General features: G+C 32.9%; 1 protein-coding gene across 1 annotated transcript in view; it reads left to right on the top strand.

The window, feature by feature from the left end:
* Nucleotides 1-1,263: 1,263 nt before the first annotated feature.
* The window catches only part of LOC111424611 (iroquois-class homeodomain protein mirror), a 35,881-nt gene continuing 15,565 nt past the window's right edge, over nt 1,264-21,579 (top strand). The window contains exons 1-2 of the mRNA XM_071197866.1: nt 1,264-2,132; nt 21,061-21,366. Coding sequence (XP_071053967.1) covers nt 2,091-2,132; nt 21,061-21,366 — 348 coding nt within the window. The 5' untranslated portion in view covers nt 1,264-2,090. The remainder of the gene's footprint in view (nt 2,133-21,060; nt 21,367-21,579) is intronic.

The raw sequence follows: 21,579 nt of genomic DNA on the forward strand, positions 1-21,579 counted from the left end.
ACATTTAATTGTTTTATCATTTCATTTTATGTTTAAATGCAGATTTATAATAGTACATTTGTTCAATATGTGAGGTTAAATCGATGTGACGTTAAGTTTTCGACATAACATTCAATGAATTCTAAATGTCATTATCCTGAATTTGGTCTTTTTATTAATTTATAACTTTAGAATACGCAGCTTTCGAAAAAATGTTGTTTGATACACGACAGCGAAATTCTACGATTTTCGTTCTCGAATGCAAAAGTGTTATTTCGTTATCTTGTATCAAAAATAACTATTAAAAACGCCAGTGCGTTTTTACATCAGTGGGAAACCAATGGGTTAACATAGACTTTTTAAACCAATAATAAAATTCCTTCGTATATTTTCAATAAACTTGCAACATGGATTCCTACACTAATTAATATTGTTGTTATGTATTGTAGTACTTTTTTTGTATTGATCCCTGCAATGATAATTATTATGAATTAAAAATGAAACTTGTTAATAGGGTAATCAATAAAATTTAATTTGTGAATTGATCTCTTGATATAAGGTAACGTTTGTCGAAACGTTAGGAAAATTGGAACGAACGTATGTAACGGGACAAAGTTCCGGTTAAATTATCGAGTGGCGGCGCTGAATGTAGCGGCGGGAATTGCAGGCGACCGACGTTATAATAAGTTTTCCCTTCAGTTCGTCCGTCGGCCACAGCAGCACGCTTCGAACGTCGCACAAGCAGCATGCAATGCACCTATACTGCCGTACACTGTACAGCCTGTACAGGCAAACAATTCGAGCTCGTGCCGTCTCTGTTGTAGAGAAGGACGGGAAAACGAACGGGAATAGGAGAAAGAATGAAACGGAACACACGGGTAGAGAGCGAGAAAGAGTGTGTTATGCTCTGGGCTCTGGGGAGGGATAGAGGATAGGAGTATCGCGTATACGTATTAGTGTGTGTGTGTTTGGTTTCGGGATGGTGTACGTGTGAGTTGTAGGGGTTTGTGTGTGTCGGCGTCGGACCCGTGTCTGAGAGAGGTGCGAACAGCGGTTAGACACGGGGATGATGTCTGCACGCGGTCGATCCATCATGAGGCCGGGATTGGGCGAGATGCGGAGGCGGGGCGAGGCGGTTCCCCGATCGGCGCACGGCAACGAAGAGGGGCAAAAATGCACCGCGGTAGGGGGAACGAGAAAAAGAAGTAGGGCGCGATTTTTAGTGGTGGTGGTATTCGGGGGCAGAGCGCGCACAAAAATGTGCGCGTCTCAGAAAGAGCAAGGCAGCGGCGGTACCGTACCCGGGAGTCGAAACGACCTCCGCTCTCGTTTTGCGTAATTTCCCTCTCCCTCTGCCCCGATCGTTCGTTCCTCGTCTTTCTTCTTTCGTTCGTTCGTCTCGCTTTTTTTAACACCGCCACACGGCGGACAGGGACAGGGACGGACCCGCCGCGGACTACTGCGCTTGTGTGTCGGGGTGCGATCGTGACAATTTGTCGCCGTTAAAAGAATCCCGTGACATCGGTAGTAGTCGCGTACCGTCAACGGCAAAAACAGGACACTCGTTCGTTCGTCTCAGTCGATCTGGTCGCTCGCAGGGGCGGTCAACGCGTCGCGACGCCACTGGCTTCTCAAACCGCGCTCAACTCTCACGCGGGACTGGTCATCACCCCTCCCTCCCACCGCGCCCCCACTCTCATCGGGCCCGACCACTCCACCCACCGCGAGGCACACGTCTCGCGCAAAAATCGGACGCCAGAGAGAAAGAAGCGGACCTCAATTATCACCTGGTGTGCGCCGCCACCGTGCTACTGTGCGCCGCTCTTGTTCTTGTTATTGTTGTTGTTCTTTGTTTCTAACCGTGTGCCGCCGCCACGTGATACCCACCCGGATCTACCGTACTACCATGATCATCTACCCCTAAGTAGTAGTGTTAAACAAAAACGGTATAATTAACAACGCGACATATACTTATTATAAGTGCTTCAGTGTCTTCGTCGATTCACCTCTTTGCGTGTGCCGAAGAAGTAAAAACGTTCGGGTCTCCAGGAAGCCATGCTTCCTCTGAAGACGACGGCTCAGTGAGTGCAACAGCGACTGGGCGACACAACATGTCCCAGTTTGGTTTCGCCCGAACGTCGCCCAATACTCAGGTACTACTTTTAAAATTTTTCGATTTTACTTTACTACAACCTCAGACACGACTTAGAAAATTGCCCAAATTAACTAACAGTTCGAGCAAACTTATTCCACACGGAAATCTAGACCGTACCCTTAACCACATGCGCGCACACCCCGGACTTAGCACGCGAAACTAGAACACGTAGCCGGTGGCGGTTTTGTCCGTACCACCCCCACCTGTTCCATACGACACTTACGAACTCTATCTCACTCTCTACTGCCCCCGTGTCCACGAACTGTTGTAAACCGATGTTTGGGGTTTATGCGAACATTATTTTAACATCTTGTTAAAATATTATATAATAATTTAATAACTATCTTAATATAAAAATTTAAAACAATTAAATTGTTTTAAGATTCTTAAAAATTATGTTTATTGAGATAATCTTAATGAGTAATTAAAAAATTTAACGCGTATTAGAAAATCGTTAAGATTGGAAATGAATTATTTATAAGATGGTCGTTCCTAGCATAATTATATGTCCGTATTAGAAATTTATTAATGGTTAATAAAAATTATGATAGATTCCCGTTGATAAGTTATAAATAACAAAAAAAGATAATAAATTTATAGTTAATTAAAGAATCTTTAATATTACGTAATATAACATAATACAGGGTAAAAAATAATGTTTATTCTATATATTAACACCTCGAAAATTCCGGTTAAAAAACGCATTATTACTGAACTTGAAATTATAAATAAGATAAAATCTAGAAAACAGATAAAAATTATATCCGTTATATAAGGCGTCTTTTTTCCACTTTCTTTTTATTCTCGTTAAAACTGCTTCTAATTATGTGTATAATACAGCTAAATGCGCAGTGTTTATACTTTTTCACCACACAAATACAAAAATCGATGTACTTTCAAAATTTTAGAACTTCTTCAATGAGTTGTATTCATCAATAACTTTTTGCCAAGTTTACATAAATGCTCCTCTGTGTGTTTATTTTCTTCTGACGCAATAAATTTGATGATAATTCATACGGGCTTACAAATCATTAACTTTCATGTTACTTCATCAATCACATTGAAGATGTAAATTTTTGACATCCGCTATATTTATGGAAAAATATATAAAAAAATATATTGTTAACTTGGAGATATAAAAACGACTTTTACTCCTAAGTATAGTAACATATATTGTTTTAATCAGTTCAAAATGAAATTTGTTAAGGTTAATATTAACTAAATATACTTAACACTTCATATGTATCTTATATATTTGTTTTAAAATTTAAATTATGTCGATGACAAGTTTTTTAACAAAATTTGCATTACTAATTTATGGTTGAATTATAATAAGGTTGGTAAAATGCGTGGTAAAAATATTTTAAAATACTTTTTATTAAAAACAATTGTTTTAATATTTCAAAAATTACATTTGGTAACAATTTATAACTTGAGTTGCGTTTTTCCTTGAATGTTGAAAAATACCTTTTTGGGTATAGAACTTACAAAGACCTTTTCTGTTGTATACCAAATCAAAGAGTGTGTTATTGTCAGTGCTGAAATTAATTTTTATAATACTTAATACTTTATTACATATTCACTTTTCATCAAAGTGATAACCTCTAAAAACAAATGTTATCAAAATATACAGTTTGAAACCTCACTTAAAAAATCTTGCATCTGCAATGACATTATATTTTATAGACAAATTATTAGAATTAGGTCATAAAATTGTTACAGCCTATTTCATCTAATTGTATAAGTAATCCATTTTGTATGTGTTATATTGCATCTAGACACGATGTTATCATATCTTATTTGATACAATTGAATTCAGATTTATTTAACTTCTAAACTAGTATTTTGTGTGGTCGTCTTTATCTCTCTTCATATATTCTCATATTCCTAGAGTTTTTACTATTTTTATAAATGTTCATAAATTCTAAATTCCCAACCCCGGCATCGCAAACAATCATGCTGCAGCTCATCAATCATCTCTTTAAAATGCTCATGTTTGAAACCAGCGTTTTTCTTCATCCTGATCTAGGATGACCCGTCGGAGTCAGAAATGTTAAATTTTGAATATTCATCAAAAATTACCTACTTCCAAAATTTACAAGTTATCATGGAAGTAATACTAGTGAATCACACGCCGTGTAGTTTTAGTACTCAAGACCTTCCATAATTCTGTCTGAATCTTTGTAGTCAGTTTTAGAGCTTTGGATTTGCCTTGATTATCAATTAATCACTCGTCCGTTGTGTTCAATATCTTATTCGGTGTAGTTCTACTCTTATTTGCCACAAGATTTTCATGCACAAACTTTTCTATGATGTGCTACACTGTGACGCACCAAAAAATGTATATTACAAATCGCTTTCACAGCTTTAATTGTTAAATCCAATCAAAAATTCATTTACTCATTATAATTACATCCATTATTTAAATGCTGACTATTTATAACGATACATATATATAGGCTTGATTGCTAATAATTAAAACGATTTGAAGCTTATTTCGAACACATTTTTCATCAACATAATAAACAATTTTATCTCTTCTAATTATCCGGTTTGTTAAAATGCAAAATGCCGTAAACTATGCTTTTATTATGCTAGTTTATTAAGACTATAAAATTAGTGTAGTCACAAACTGTAGATTTATCACAACTTTGACGCGTTCAGAAAGCATCACCAGGAATTTAACGACATAAAACGGAAGCTCATAACGAATTGCAAAAACAAGCAATAAACCCAGTTTTCTCAACGGAAAATGCATCGTCACTATACCGAGATTTGTGAAGCATAACATTTGCAAAACTTAGAAGATTGGTTTTGAAACAATACACATAGTTTAACAACATTTTATAAGTATGTCTTAAAACTTAGTTTGGGGTGATTAATATGTAACAGACATCAAAGTGATAGATAACATTTTTTATAGTTCTTATGATGCATTTTTTCAATTCATGTAAATTATTAGGAAGTTAGGCGGAAACTATCTCCTCATAAAAAAGCCTAATAAGCATTGGTTATTGCACATCCTATCTAATGCTGCGAATGTGTTTTGTCTAGATAATTTCTAACGATACGGTTAGGATACATCCTGTTGAAAGATAAAGTTTGCTTCATTCTCGTACAGTTGAAGCATCAACCAATTGAATAACATTTGAGAGATACACCAAGACATTTACTTTAGGAGTATCACGCAAAAGCTCTTTAAACACACTCGGACATGCTCCTTCGTATTCAGACGTTATATTAATTCATTTCGCCTATTTTGTAAAAAAATCATATTCTTCATTACGGTGTAACATTTCAAAGTTAAAATTTCCATATGTAACCTTACCACAGGTCCTTAAAGTTTAAATTTATTGTATCAATCGACTGATACACACCACGTAGTTTTTCAAAAAATATATTTGGAGAACTGTTCCAATATAATTTGTCCGAAACCAATTTTTAAATTGATTAAAATGTTGCGTACCCGTGTCTATGGATTATAGATTTAATAAAGCTTATACAGAAACTGCGTGGCAAGGCGGACTATAACTAATACAATAAGGGTAGTTATTATAAATAAATCAAGAGCTAATTGAGATTGTTATAAATCGGTGCGTAACTTAGTTAATTAATCTAGTTAATAAATTGGCACGTAATTTCCCGTAATCTATTTTGAGTCGCAACTGAGTTAGACCATCACAAATAGAATTGTAAGACTATGAAATACGGGAATATTTAAAAGGAAAAAAGATACACATTTCACCTCACCTGGAGTTGCCAAATGACATTAAGAATTAATTATTATTAGAATTATTATTGCATTTCATTCGCGATGCTATAAACTCGTACAACGAAGTACTTCTCAAAATTAATCTAATATTATTCAGGCAAAAGTTTTCAGAAAGAATTCTTTATAAATAAATGCTACTTCATAGTAATACCATGATGCATTGCAACATATTGACATCAATTCCAAATACAACCTATTTGAAAAACAGTAAAAGCTTAGGTATTTTAATTGATGAGGGTCTCTCTTTTAATGAGCGTATATGACAAATGCATCTAAAGAGCTACTAGAAGGCTCATAACTATTTATGATTTTAGTGCCTTTGTTAATCGTAGTAAAGGTGCGCCAAAATAAAAGTTTAGTGCTATCGATGTTTAATTGTGGTCGACTCTAAACATCCTTTCTGTCTTAAACATATATTAAAAAGTAAAATTTAAATGGCGCGGAATTAATGTGTGGGACTATTTTTTTGCTAAAACGCACTGAATATTCAGCTATGTTGGTTTTAAAACGTATTAAATGTAAAAAAAATGTGTTTTCGAGATATTCTAATTCCAATATTTTATATTAAAAGTTTTAAAAATACCAGTTATCATACAAAATATGCAAATAAAAAAGCCCTTTTGTGGCTGTATATTTTTATTGGCGTATTGTGAACCCGCCACCATTACTAAGCGTTATTAATAGCTTTTTTCTAGGAATCCTTTTGAGTGTTGATATGGTATTTATAATAAGCTATAACCATTGATTTTATCATAAGTATTATATTTTATTCATCGTATACTTTATTGACAAAAATCTTGAAAAACTTCTTTTTCTTTTTGTCTTCTTTTTAGCAAAAACGGGTTGGGTTTTGTTAGGTTGGATTTAAGCTGGGTTGGGTTTTGTTAGATTGGATTGGGTTTTATTAGGTTGGGTCGAGTTTTCTTGACTTGCGTTAAGTTCAGTTTGGTTTGTGGTTTTCCTATATTTCTTGTGCTGCAGAAAACTAGCATTAGAAGATCAACAAATAGAAATAATAAGTGTGGAATAATCCCTCCTTTTTATTCCTCTTTCTTATTTTATAGTCAACACCCCCAGGAATGTTTTGATAATGATTATGGAAATAACAGGATTTTTTATAAATAGTATTTAAAAAAGTCGAACTGACCAAACCAGATTTCAACATAACTTCAACTTAAATATGCAGATTTGTTCGCTTATCAGGAGAAGAGTATATAAAATCTTAAATTCATGGTTACTGTCTTAAAGCATCTAAATGGCTAACTACTGCAACATTGTACTACAGTGAATACATTTTTTTGTTGAGATCAAATGAAAAACATGGTAGACGCATCATAGGTAAATCTTGTAATCGTAAATAGTAACAAGATAATTGATTTGATAAGATTATTGATATTAATTTTTTGCTGTTATTATCTCTTTTAATTTTAAGTAAATCATTGATTTTGTTATTTTTCTTTATATTAAGCTTACATCTAATTTTATCACATAAAATAATGACTACCTTTCATAATATATCCACATTGTGGGCTGTTCATCACAGTCTTCATAAAACATGAGAGTTTTTGACTTGGTTCTTTGCTACTCTTCTCCTCTCAAAACCTTTAGTAACATTTACGACACCTATTTCTTGTTCTAGTTCTAATATTATTTTATTCTATGGACACTTTTTCCATTCCATTTTCTTTGACTTCACTTTATCATTTACATTACCTGAGTCCCATCACATTCAACTTTTAATAAGCTAAATATTATTTTTTCAGCCATTTTTTAATATATGCGGATACCGCACTTCTTTAGAATTTCCTCTTCAATCAATTGATTATGGCTTCATAAAATCTTATCATCTGGACTAAGCACATCTGGAAATTGTTAATAACCTATTTTTGATAACCTATCATGTTGTAGTTATTTTTTTTGGCAAAATGTAAGCCTCTCATCGATTTAGTGGTATCTGTTAAGCGAATTGAAAATCGGCAACTCTATACAAGGTTTCGAAATTCGTGTTATCGTTGCCTTTTCGTTATCATCTTATCTTTCCTGTAAAAGTTCAACTTCGTTGTCGCCATTGTTATCTTCTTCGTGGGGTGAAATTACTCTCGTAGTATTAACTGAATGGTTACAATTTTTATTCTACTTAATGATGAAACACTTGGCACATAGGGCAGGAAATAAAAAATAAATTATTCATAACGAATAAACACCGAGCACAACGCATCAGTTGTCAACTAATACCACCTCCATATAATAATAATAATAATAATGTTTATTCAACATAATGAAAACATACAATAATAACCACTGAGGTGCAAAGCACCTGTGCGACTAAAACTACACTTTATTTAAATTTATTAACTTAAATCGAAAAATCCCAATTTTATGTGTACTTAAAGATAATCATATAAACATGATAAATAGTTGCAATTTATCAAAGTTAATAAGTTATTTTTATTAACACTTGTAATCACATAAAAACACTTATTTTTATTAAACTAATCGTTTCAAATTTAATATACCGAAATTTTCTTCTACATTTTTGTTTCGAATTATTCTTATTCATTCATTCATTAATAAAAAATTGTGCTTGTTTTAAGAATGAACATTATTATTATTAAACAAGGCCACCTTGAGTAAGCGTAAACATATCTATCAAACACAAACAAGAAATTAAACCCAACGCCAGTTTTATCTACAGAAAAAGTGGGCACATATGCTTTCGCGGGAAAGTGTCTATTCAGCTTTTCACTGATTAGCTTTTCCACATCCATTGATGCGGAGAACAAGTAATAATAAACAACAACCTCGAAACACTATACCCTTTTCAACGTTATCGTTACGGTTCTTGCAACGGTCGACAACAAATCTCTCGCAAAATAATATTCAATAAACAAGTTTTTAATAAACATTTTAATAAATAGTTGTCCTTCTTATCATCACGTTTGTTTTGATTTCACAATGTTGTATTTTAACCTCATAAAACCAGTATCTGGGAATGCAATTTATGACCACCTCGTGTGTTTCTTAGATTTTTTAATTCAATTTAACATTGTATTGGTTAATAAATGTACGTGGTGATAAGTTATATCAATAAGGAAACTTTTAGTTCGAAATGTTAATGCACTGTTAATAACGAAACAAAAAAGGAAAATGTTTCTGTGAAATTGCACACATTAAGTTTGTCGGAACGCGACTCGATGTGGAAACTGGAAAATATGTTTGAGTCAATACACTTTGAGTGCACTCGATAACATGGCCCCTTTTGTAAATATAAAAAATCCCGACAGTGTCAATATTGATTTTAGTCAAAACGACGAAGGGAAAAAACATTGGAATAATACATCCGCCTTTTTAACTAAATACAAAAAAGAAATTATCGTACACTTTCCAGCTAGTTTTCTTCTAACTCATTAAATTAACATTGTAACTTTATTTCTTATTACAGGCAGGTGTGAAAATAACGTATTACACATGCAATTTATTACCATACGCCTTCTTCCACCCAGTTTATTTGAGTTTGATAGATTATCTACAACTTGCTTGCTTACTGATCCTTAACTGAAAATGATTGATCACCATAGTAGTATCTATTATATTTTAAAAAATATATTGAAAAAATAAATACCACGAACCGCCTAATTGTCATTTAACATGTAATATTATTTTGCTGTGTGCTTTTAAAGTGCATTTAATCGTTCACGTAGAGATAAACTTGTTCTAAAACGTAGGTACTCGAAGGTTATCTCGACAAGTTTGTAATTGTTACCACTCAATGTTCAACAGGCGTTTCATATTAGGTACAGAAAAAATATTAAAACGAGAATTATGTAGGTATTATTTTATTTCCCGTAATATAAAACAAATTAAACTCATTATACAATTTTACATCAACCTAACAACATTAAAGAAAGTGTGAGTATTTTAGATTGTAGTGGGGTTAACATATTAGCATGCAACACTTGTGATGTCACACGACTTTATAACGGATACCTTGGTAGAATTATTACACAAGATGAACAAGAGAAAAGAGGAAAAATACAAAATTCCAACCCGGAATGCTTGAATCACCAAGTAGAGTCATAGAAACTACCTCTATATAAATGTTTACGACATCCTTTCTAAGGAAAACCTCTTCTATAATTTTTTAAAACGTCAAATACGAAAGAGAATAAAATAAACAGGTTTATAATAAAATGCTTTAAAATGGTACTTGTATTTAAAAATACCTTGAGTTTGTGCGATGAATAAAAACGATAACCTAACTTATTGACTAATTGTAAGTCAACGACTTCGGTTCTTTTAGTAGTAAAGAGTTTAGTGGTAACGTGTAGTATTTTCGACAAAACAATGATACAAGAAGAGTCTTAATTTAATGATTATGATTATATATGTTATTAAGATTAATAGATATTTAGGATTAACTCGATTCTATTTCTAACAATGTTATTGTGCTTGAGAAATTCATTATGTATTACATAAACATTGTACTCAGTCAATAAATTAGGATCAAAAGCGTATGTCTGAGTTAAACTGTGAGATATATTTCTGAGACTCGAAACTCTGATATTAGATTAGTCGCAAATACTGTCTTGAACTGTACAGTGCTCAAAATATATCCAAACTGACCTCAGTTTTTTTAGATTTTTACATTTTGAAAAGACTCGTCTTATTTAGTGATTTAAATTCATGGCTTACCTTAAACCATTTGATGATTTGAATGGAGCAATGATGTTGCTTCATCCTCCAGAGTGCATTCAAAGTTACCACATTATAAATCAATTGTTTGACCTCTATAATTTACTTTACGATTTCTCTCCTTCTCAATTTCTTTTGTAAAATAACATAATTTATTTTAATCTGGTTGTTATTAACATTCCTACATTGGTAAATGAAAAGTTCTTTTATATAATCCATAATTCATAATCTTGATTTGCAGATAATTGAGAATGCAAATCTAATCTTTAAGTACTGCTACTCACTAAATGATTGTATAATGTTTTACGAAAAATGAACTGTTTTTTTAAGATACCGTGAGATTAATATCCTGCGACGCATCGTGCATAAAATGTTCACACCATAATACTTGTTTTTTAAATATTGGAAATTTTTCTGTGTAGGTGTAGATGTTAAATAAAAAAAACATTTGTGTCTAATAATTCCAGTGTACCTAATATCGGATTATACCTAATAATTGATGAAATAGAAATTTCAGTAAAGAATAGAGTATAGTTGATGGATTTTATAATTGATATGGTAGGTTCAAGAATTTTTGCAATGTTGTTATTATTTTAAAAACAAGCCAAAACGGCATAAATACAATACCAAAATGTTCACTTTTCCGACAAACAACCATCAATCGTTACAGTATTTGTTTAAAACTTGCGCAAATGCCTATTTCAATATGATGTGATGAATTTTTCATGTTTCCTGAAAAATCAAGTAAATGTTTTGGCTCGGCAGTGTCGATGTACTGCACTAAAAATGTATCTTATGTATTTCTTTAATTTCCCATTTCTGGTTTGTCTTGATTATATCTCCCTGATCGAACTCTTTGGAAATTCCGTTAATGCTTCAACTAGTTATTTTGCAAATGTTGATTTAACAATAGATATTTCAACCTAACTTTAATCTGATTGTAGATTACAATTATCGTTAATCTCACCACATGAGAAATCATTGTTAAGTTTTTCCTAAATCCGTATTGCGCATTTATTCTTTCTTGTTGAATTTTTTCGAGCCCTTTTAAAAGTAGTGACTCGGCAAGTTCAACCGATGAAAATAAATTGTTAAATTGTGTTGAGTTTGATCTGCTATCTTCAGGTAACAATCAACTACCATCAGTATTTCTGCCACAACATATATGTGCGTTGTGCAAGTAGTTGTTAGGCATCGATAGAGCATATTATTTTTATTCTACAAATATATATTTGTCGTGTTTTTAGATATACATGCGTATGATCAATTCCATAACAATCTTGGCAATTATGACTAAATTATGCAAAGACTTCCAGCATTCACGATTTTCATTTTTGGGTCAATAACGATCCTCGAGATCATCAAACTGTAAAGATGATAAACTGATACTAAATCCTTCACGACTTATTACAGCCCTAAGTATTACCTTTTTAGTGCCATCAGCTGCAAATAATTATAGTTGCAAAAATCCGCAGAGTTTGCCATTTTTTTTTGCTTATCAAGATATTTTACTTACTCTCTCTGGACTCTCTATTCAATCATTGGTTCAATTCAATCATCATTTATTTTAGCATTTTTTATTATACAGAAATCAAATAGAGTAGGAAGTTTATTTTGGAATTGTTGTCAACAATCACAAATTTGTCTCTCAACGTGTTGAAAAATTCCTGGAAATGTTTCTTTTTCATGACATATTAGAAGACACCAAATTGTCGTTATTCTCATAGGGCATAGTCAGTTCGATATAGTCGATATAGTAGCATTTGTTACTATATCGATTAATTATATGATATGTATGATGTATATGTAAATATACACGATTGTTTTTGCAATTTTGGTAATATATATCTAGTTTTTTGATCAGTTATCTGACTATTAACATGACCATACCTTTGTTAATGCTCAAATCGCGCACTTTCATTCATAGCAGCGGCATTCATAGAAGCGACCAATCGAAGAATGATTTCTGATGGTCCCTAAAACATATAAATTAATTAAGTAGGATCAAATTTACATGAAATTTAATTTGTAATTATTAAACTAATTTTGAATTCAATATTTCCGTTATAAATTGAAGAAATCTTCTTGGAACTGAGTCGCTTGTAAAGAAGAAAATACTTATTTCTCGATGTCTTATACCGTTGACGTTTGAATGCATTCATAAATATCGAACATTATATCGGGGGAGTGCAGTTTAATTAATGTTAACTGCGGTTTTATACGAAGAAACAATGCTTCGACAATCCGTTGACAATCCTTTTCAGTCGTAAATTATGTAAACCGAGTTTTTCATATCGACAGAAACGTGATTAGTAAATTGTCCTCCCGTAGAATATGTTCAAGTAACAGATGTTCTTCTTGAGAAATAAATAAAAATTTTTGGTGGATTATAAAAAATATGATAATATTACAGATAATTTCGAATCCTTTGAAATTAGCCAAGAATGTTTTTATGGTCGACGTTAGAGGGAAGAGAGAAACTGTTGACGTGGCAATAAAAACGCGACAGAATTCAATTTTCACGTGTTTAGTGCGCGTAGACGTCCGCTTTTACGGTTATATTTAGTGCAGATCAAACATTGAATAATTTTATGGATATTTCATGGGGCGTTCGCGACGCGGCTATACAAATAATTGATATATATTTTCGCTTTTATTGCTCGCTTTACGAGCACATATACGAGAGGCGTATCTTTCGCAATAAAAGTTCGATTTAACAGCTGATGAAATGTTTGCCAGGGGCCCGGTTATAATAATAAGTAATATCGGGACCGCGACCAATCCTTTTCATCTCTCCTCTTTGGAGCTTTATGGGATTGTTTATTTGAAACGCGGATTTAAAAAGCTGTTATTTTAAGTATTTATTGGTTGGACAACATTTACGCCCAAAGTATGTGTTTTGTCAATTTTTAATTTTACGTCTTACTGACGTGTTAAAAGCGTCCCAACCTCAATGTCAAATTTTATGGCCACTTTGAGATCATATAAGTACTTATTTTAGTTGTCCTTAATTTTGACCTGAGCAGAAAAAAATAATGTTAAAATTAATTGTGTTCCTAGAAAATTTCGGCTATGGAATGGAATGTTATTAACCTCGTTTAAAGCTTAATTTAAAAAAACAAAATCAACCGAAAGAATCCTTTTCCGCATAGAACGAACTCTTGTGGTAATAATAGACCACAAAGTAAACACAAACTGAATTACGTCCCCATCTTGATGGTCGTTACGGCAAAGATAAACCTCTGAAAACAATTCATCACTTAGAGCCGTTGCTCAGATTACCCTCCTCCCCTAATAAAAAGCTACTATATCCGTCTATGTGTGCGGAACCGGGGTGATTTATAACGATTTAATATTTATTTTGATGGGTCAAATTTGGCGTCACTAACTCACCGGGCTGCTACTATTCTACCCACTGGGGTTGTTTTTGGACTCCGAAAAATCCAACCCCCAGCTGCTGCCTACCGAATTATATTTAATGCCAAATAAAAAGGAACCCGATCTGTCTCCGGTTCCTATTTACCTGAAGTACGGATCCGGTTAGGGCCAAAATCGCTTACCGCATCGAGACGATTTTATTTTGATTGCTCAGGAGAGACCGGGCTTTTGTCGATTCGGTTTTAGTGCTTTCCCATAGTCACTCGTAACCTTTTTTTTTCAAAAACCTTATAAATCGCCTAAGTAAATCTATTAATAATAATAATGGTGTTTTGAGGGGGATTCGGCGACTGTGTAGTGGGGATGTAAGATTTATTGACCTTTTTGGTCGAATTGAAGCTGTCAGCTGGGCGAAAAGAAAGTTTCTGCCCCGTTCGTTTTCACCACCCATGAAAACGATCGGGTCGTTAATATGGTAATTTTAATTTTTGGTAAAAGGGGACTTGTAAATCAATGTTATTTGGAGTGTAATAAAAAATTTTATTTGAATAAACAAATAAAATATTTTATGACTAACCTACAAACATATATTATAGGTAATCATTTTGTTTTCTTTTTTCGAACAATTAATGCGTTGAATAAACTCAAATTAAATCCAATAAACAACGTCAATTAATAAATTTCAATATGAAATTGTTAAATTATAAGTTACAAATTAATATTTTTGGTTCTTTAAGTTTTAAATTTTACGTTCCAACTTCCATGCTTGCGAAATTTACGACCACCTTTTTATAGTTTATATTTTGGGAATGTGTTTTGGGGTTGTGAGCATTTCTGTAAACCGGTCTTTTATTGCGTTGCAATTTCGTATAATCATCATGGCTTTATCATTTCGGTTTTAACTGTGCATAGTTAACGTTGTTTTCAATTTATTACTAATTATTAATAATTTTGTAATGGTTTTGAGATATTTTTAGATCTTTTTTTTTTTCAAATTAGCCACATTAGTTTAAGGTTCATGTAAGCAATTTACATACAAATTTATTATTTTATTTAACGCTTATTTTCATACTTTTACTGATCGTAAAATGTTGGTGAACTTAGAATTTTGCATAATTTGTGATATTGGTAATAAACTGTGCCAGGTACTAACATTTTTGTAAGAGTAATAAAAGTTTCTAAATTGTTATCAAGAATATGGAATATTTAGTTACTACTAGTGGTGGAACGGATATCCGGCAACTATCCGGTATCCGATCTATCCGGCCATTATTTAAAATCCGGCTGGATACCGGATAGTTACCAAATATACGGTTTTGGCCGAATGTTAAAAACCTATTACTCATTACCATTCACAGAAATTAGTATCTCTTTCATGTGTTGGACACTGCAGATAATAATCAAGTTCAATCCCAATATTACTTTTTTCATTAAATACAACGTTATTTATATTAGGTTTGTCATTAGCAACCTCATTGTAACAATACCAATACGATATATAAAATCTCTTGTTGCAGTTTCGTCTAGTTTTCTTCTTTTCACTTGTAATTCATCATCACATTCAATACTAACACAACTGTCGCTGTTTTCACTTTCAATTATTAATTAAAGTATCCTCTTTTTAATGCAAAAAGCCGTACTGAAAAATCGCTTTTAGTTTTTGAGAAATAAATTTTTGAAATGATCGAGAATTTTTTCGAATTTTGCAATTTTTGCCGATTAAGTTTTAAATATTCGTATAAAATCCACTTCTTGAAATATGAGTATGAAAATTTCCCAAAGTGATAATAAGAGTGTATAGATATGCCGGATAACCGGATATCCGGCCGAAAGGGATGCCGAATATCCGGTATCCGGCTTTTCGCAAAATCACTATCCGTTCCATCACTAGTTACTAGGATATCTGTCGTAATTCTGCCGTAGATAATTGGAAAAGCTTCTATATACAATATATGATTAACAGATGTTGATGCATTTCTTCAAAATGAGATACAGGTTGAGAAGTTTTGAAATGCGTAGTAGCAGTCATCAATTGAAAGCACCTCGAGATCGAAAGTTTTAAGTTTTTAAGTCATTCTTGCCATTTACTTCTTATGGATTAGTTTGGAAGGTCATAATGGGGTTTCCTCGAAAGATTTTATAGCAGCTTTAAGTAAGCTGTAAAAACTGCAAATAATGCAATAATTGACAGAGTATGCTCACTAGTAACTACTTAGTATTTTGTCAGCGGATTATAACAAATATAAATGAATATAATGAAATTCTAGACAAGCTGTGGTGTCAGATTAGTTCCAATTTCGTCCCACAGGCTACCTTAACTAGCTTCATATTGATCTAATAATCTATTTCGTCATATCTCAAAACATTTTGGGGATAGATACTTAAATAGCGATAAACATACATTGTGATTACAATCTCATCTTGTAGAAGTCAAATTCTTGAACAACATCAGTTTAACGATTAGCTATTATCTGTAGCTTAAAGTTCAATTTTAGGGTAATTTTTAATTACATGGCGATTTAATCAGAAAATTTCCAAAAAAGTAAATCTTTAAAAGATTGTTTTGATTTCCACCATGTATTTTCATCTGATCTACATTTCCAAGACTGATTCTAAGACTTCCAATATAGTCTGTTCCGTGATACAAGTCGTACGTGGCCTACCCGTTTTATGTATAATATTGCATACTATTATTTGCTATTATAATAGTCGTTGGAACAGTTCGATACTGTCATCAGGAAATCCATACATGAAGTGAATGTCTCCTTATCTGTCATGGACTTCTATGCAACTCACAATCTTTTTGATCTATTTAACCTCTTATTGAAGTTTGTCCCTAAATTCATTGCACACATACATAGCAAATTAAAACTTAAAGATCACATTATAACAAAAGCTGTAAATATCTCGAGATTTGCAGGAAGATGATTTTTAAAAATATCAAAATACAAGTTATGGTGTCTAATACATAAAACTTAAAGACATATATCTAAATTTACAAGGTTAAAGCATCCATGATTAATAACAATCCTGCAACACAGATTATTGAAACATTTCTAAACATTCTCCCAGTTCAAATATCAAAGTGAGCTCAAAACATTATACTGAGTGAGAGAATTAATTTGGCGCGATTTCATATTATTCACAGGTTGCCACTATCATTGGAAAAGTTGCAGTCCCCTTTCTTTGGTTTGCCTGGTGTTCTTCTTCAACAGACTGTTCTAGTCTATTGGAATTCCTCCTCCAGTTTCAGGACCTAAACATTGTACTGACGTCCCTGTTGATCTTGTCATCCCTTCTTGCTCTCGGCTTTCCCCTGAATCTCGCTCCTTGCATTCTCCTGTTAAACAGTTGCTTCTGTATTCTTCCCTTCTTCATTCTGACCGCATGTCCTGCCCTTTGTAATTTCTGAATCTGGATGTACTAGGAGCTAATGCTCCTTGTAGTAGCTGTGTAGTTCCTAATTATGTCTTGTTCTCTATATATTATTCTCCTATTATTATATTGGGTCTACATCCTTCTCAGGATTGTCTTCGCGAAGGCGTATTGCTAGTTTCTGAGTTATACTAAAGCAGTTCATTTTTTGATGCGTTTTCTTTTTACAACTTCCAAGTTTTTTTATGCTCTTGCATTATTCTAATTATATCCTTTTGTACCCTGATTTAACATTTTCTGGACAAAATCCAGTCTTTTTACTTTTTCAGTCAACTATTTTGGTATTATCACAGTTTAAACGCCTCATTGCCTAATGTGTAGAATTCAGCTATTAGTAAAATGTATTCCTTTGCACTCAACGCGTTGTTACATTAAATGAGTATGTCTTTGTTTCGTGGCCAACTTAATAAATTTAACTCCAGCGTGATCCAATTATCTTTTATGATTGGATTGCCATAAGAATGCCAAATAATGGATTTCTTACATGCAGAATCTCTTTGATTTTCAGTACAATTTTCGACATCATCTATGACTTATTATTGTCATATACCCATTTGTTCCCCAAAACGTTTGATCGTAGCCTAGTATTAATTAATGAAGGGTAAGCAACATTTTCTCAAATGGCAGGAAAATATAAGCGCAACCTAAATTTAGCTAAGATCACTAATGCAGAAAAAGTGATGTTCTAAAATACTCGAAATATGATCAAATAAATATGAAACAAGATAGCTAAAGTGCGCAACTTTTTTAACTGATCTAAGATGCCATTAACATATTTATGTTCTTTAATTGTCTTCATCGTAATTGCAAATCTGTTATCTTTCATTGATTTTATCCGGATATTCCTTTCAATTTTCCTTCATATTTATTTTCATTCCTTTTCAAATTAGTAACATCTTAGAAGTAGTTAAAATGAAGACACTGTGATTATATTTAACGCTAATATTCCATTAATATTACACTGTACTATATATTTAATACTACATAATTATTAGTTCTTTTTGCCAAGGCATAATAACTAAGCTTTTGATCTTTCCACCTAATTAAATATTAAATTAATTAAATTAACCTTGATTATACGAAAGCTTTCACGTGATTAAACGTTTCTTATAGTTACGAAGAAATGTGAATGTCCATTAGACCATTCTAAAAATAAATTAAGTAAAAAAAAAGATTTTTTTTTCTTTTAATAATTCGTAAATATGTTTCCGTTCTCGTATACGTCAAGAACAAATTTAAGTTTCGCAATTTACTAATTGATTTAATGCTATCAATTTGAGGTAACGATCACGTAGGATCGTTATCGCGACGATTTATCATCGTTAAAGTTCAATAATACTCGGTAATCTTCTCAATAATCCCTGCGCAAGTAATTGACTTATCCATTCGTAATCGTGATTTTAAACAAACGTAAAAAATGTGCTAAACAATAAGTGTGAGTGGTGTTACGATCTCTCTGCGATATAAAAGATAATATGGTGTGAGCGTTTATTTCTATTATAATGTGTATAAGAAAAGTTGCATGTTGATGATGATAATAATAATAATAAGACGGGGATATAAAAAAGAAAAAGAAATAAAAACGTGTTGGAGAGCAATAGAAACAATGGACCTTAATCCGTATCCAAGATCAGAAGGAGATGGCGTTACCAGATTAGACACCCAGTTTTAAACAAAGAATTGACTATGTGCAGCATTGTTTTCGTGAAAGAGAAACAACGGTTCGAAAAAACTTCGACGAGATAACAAGCGACAGCGCCTTCAATACGAAACTTTTAATTAGCAGTATATCTAATTACTGTTATTCGACGTTGTTCCTCCGCTTCCGACACGGGCGAATAGGAAAAAAATTAATAATGCATCGTGGAATGTCGAAGAACTCTAAGAGAATATTAATCACTTCCTGTACCCGCCAGGTTACATCTTCGAAGGGAAGTCAAAAAAATTGCAAATTTCGATGTTTCTCTCCTTCCGGAATATTACGTCATGAAAATAAATTTGAGTTGCCGCGAAAAATATAAGAATTGAATAATTCATTTTTTTCCTCGTTTATTCTTTACGTTTATTCTTTGCGTTTATTCTTCACACACGGGAAGTTATAAATTAAATTAATACGGGCGTATAACGATTTTCAAAGAGTAAAACCAAGTCATAAAAAATACAGGAACTACACATTTATTAGAAGTCCTGACAGACTTATTTCGTAATTATACCGTGTTTACCGGGTCTTAACACATGTATAGAACAAACGATTTATTTATTGCTCCAATAAACTCAGAACGTGCGCATATTCTGCTATATTTTATGTTCCTAAGCCTATCTGTATCTTTTTCACGTTGAACATAATAAAACTGTTACATCCAACTACCACCCACTGGTGGTTAATCTACATACAATGCCTGAGCTTCGCTATATAGAAATCATAATCAGGGTTGCGATATATAGACAGATATTGATCTAAAAATAATTGGCACACACATGTAGGCGATTTAGAATAATTTTATAACTATTATCGTTGACGTAACAGTTTATGCGAAGTGTTTTGTAAAATTTCCAACGAAAATTTAAATAATGTTTAGTGATAAATCTGGAATGGAGTTATAGAAATATTGTGTTATAGAGATAATTTTTTAACGACCAATAAAAAAATAAAACGTGCGAGCTTCCGATATTCCATTTAATAACAAAATTCCTGTTTATTTTTTCACACATTTTCCATTATCGATAAAATTTCACGCATTATTTTTTTTTCGTCTATTTTGGGTCGGTGGTTAAATTATTTAATCGAATCGGGGGGGAGGCCGAATTCCGCGTTCGGAAATGGGGAAAAGCACGCCCTTTGGTGGATCGCGTATACAGTCTCTCCGGGAAGGTTCATTGTGTTCTCCCCCAAAATGTCTTAACCAACGGGATGAGAGGGCTCGTAAAATTATCTCGAATTACGTTTCCACGGTAGCAAAACCGATCGCCGCGAAAACCGTCCTTAACCGAGTCCTTCACAAGCGTTAAAGTCGGTTCCGCTCGTCAGTTTGGAAGAGCACCCTTCCCGTGATATTCGCCGAGGTGTAATAACCGCATTATTTATTTACCCTCCGGGGGATGTTCGCTCATGCGGGCATACATTTGCGCGCCATTATTAAAAATAAATCTGCCCTTCCCCAGTTTTTTAGACTGCTCTTTTTTTTTGGGGCGTCAACCAGTCAGAACCGGAATGTGTACATCTGCCTATAATTTAGTATAAAACTTAATTTTTTTATTCTAGTAATTAATTATTATTTATAAAGATTCCAATTGCGTTGATATGGCTGATATATTGTTGTGTAGATATTTTTTTGCGAAAAGCAAGCAATATTTCACGATGCGATCACTAGCAATACTGGAGTGTTTTTAGCAGCTAGATTTTTGTTTACCAGTAATAGGGGTGCCCACATCTGTTGTTCCGTCACGTGAGTTGTACAGGCAGAATTTATTGGGATTACCGTTGGAACAGATGTCCAAATATGCATTGCATAATTTTATGTCGGTAAAATGCCAAGTACTAAAACAACAATTTATTATTGATTATAAAAACAATAAAATTTTCTTTTTCTATAAACAAAGGTGTATGTATAAAATACAAAAATTTATATATAATTTTTTCTTGTTTTAGAGTGCAGTATCATCGGGTCCTAGTCAATCATCTTCTCCACCTACGACGATGGCAGTCACATCTTCAGCACCTACACCTGGAAGTCCTCCATCTCAACGTTGTTGCGATACCGGAAGACCAATTTTTACGGATCCTATAACTGGTCAAACCGTGTGTTCATGTCAGTACGAATTATTGGGTTATCAAAGATTAGGAGGAATGCCTGGATTACCAGCTCTATCTATGTATAGTGCCCCTTACCCCGAAGGAATTTCGGCGTATTTTCCCGCCTTAGGAGCCGACCAAGCACCTTTTTATTCCCCTCCGGTAAGTTGGAAAAGTTTCTTATTTTAATTTTGTTTCTACACCAAATTGAATTTGTGTATAACTCAAAAAATATCATTGCTATAATGAAATCTTGTTTTTTAAATAATTTAATCCTCCATCGACATTAGATTCTATACCGTAATCGTTTCTTATAATCAAACACGCCCACATTTGTGATTGTATAAAAAAGGATTATTATATTATACAGAGTGT

Source organism: Onthophagus taurus, chromosome 1 (genome assembly GCF_036711975.1).
Source record: "Onthophagus taurus isolate NC chromosome 1, IU_Otau_3.0, whole genome shotgun sequence".
Classification (NCBI taxonomy): Eukaryota; Metazoa; Arthropoda; class Insecta; order Coleoptera; family Scarabaeidae; genus Onthophagus; species Onthophagus taurus.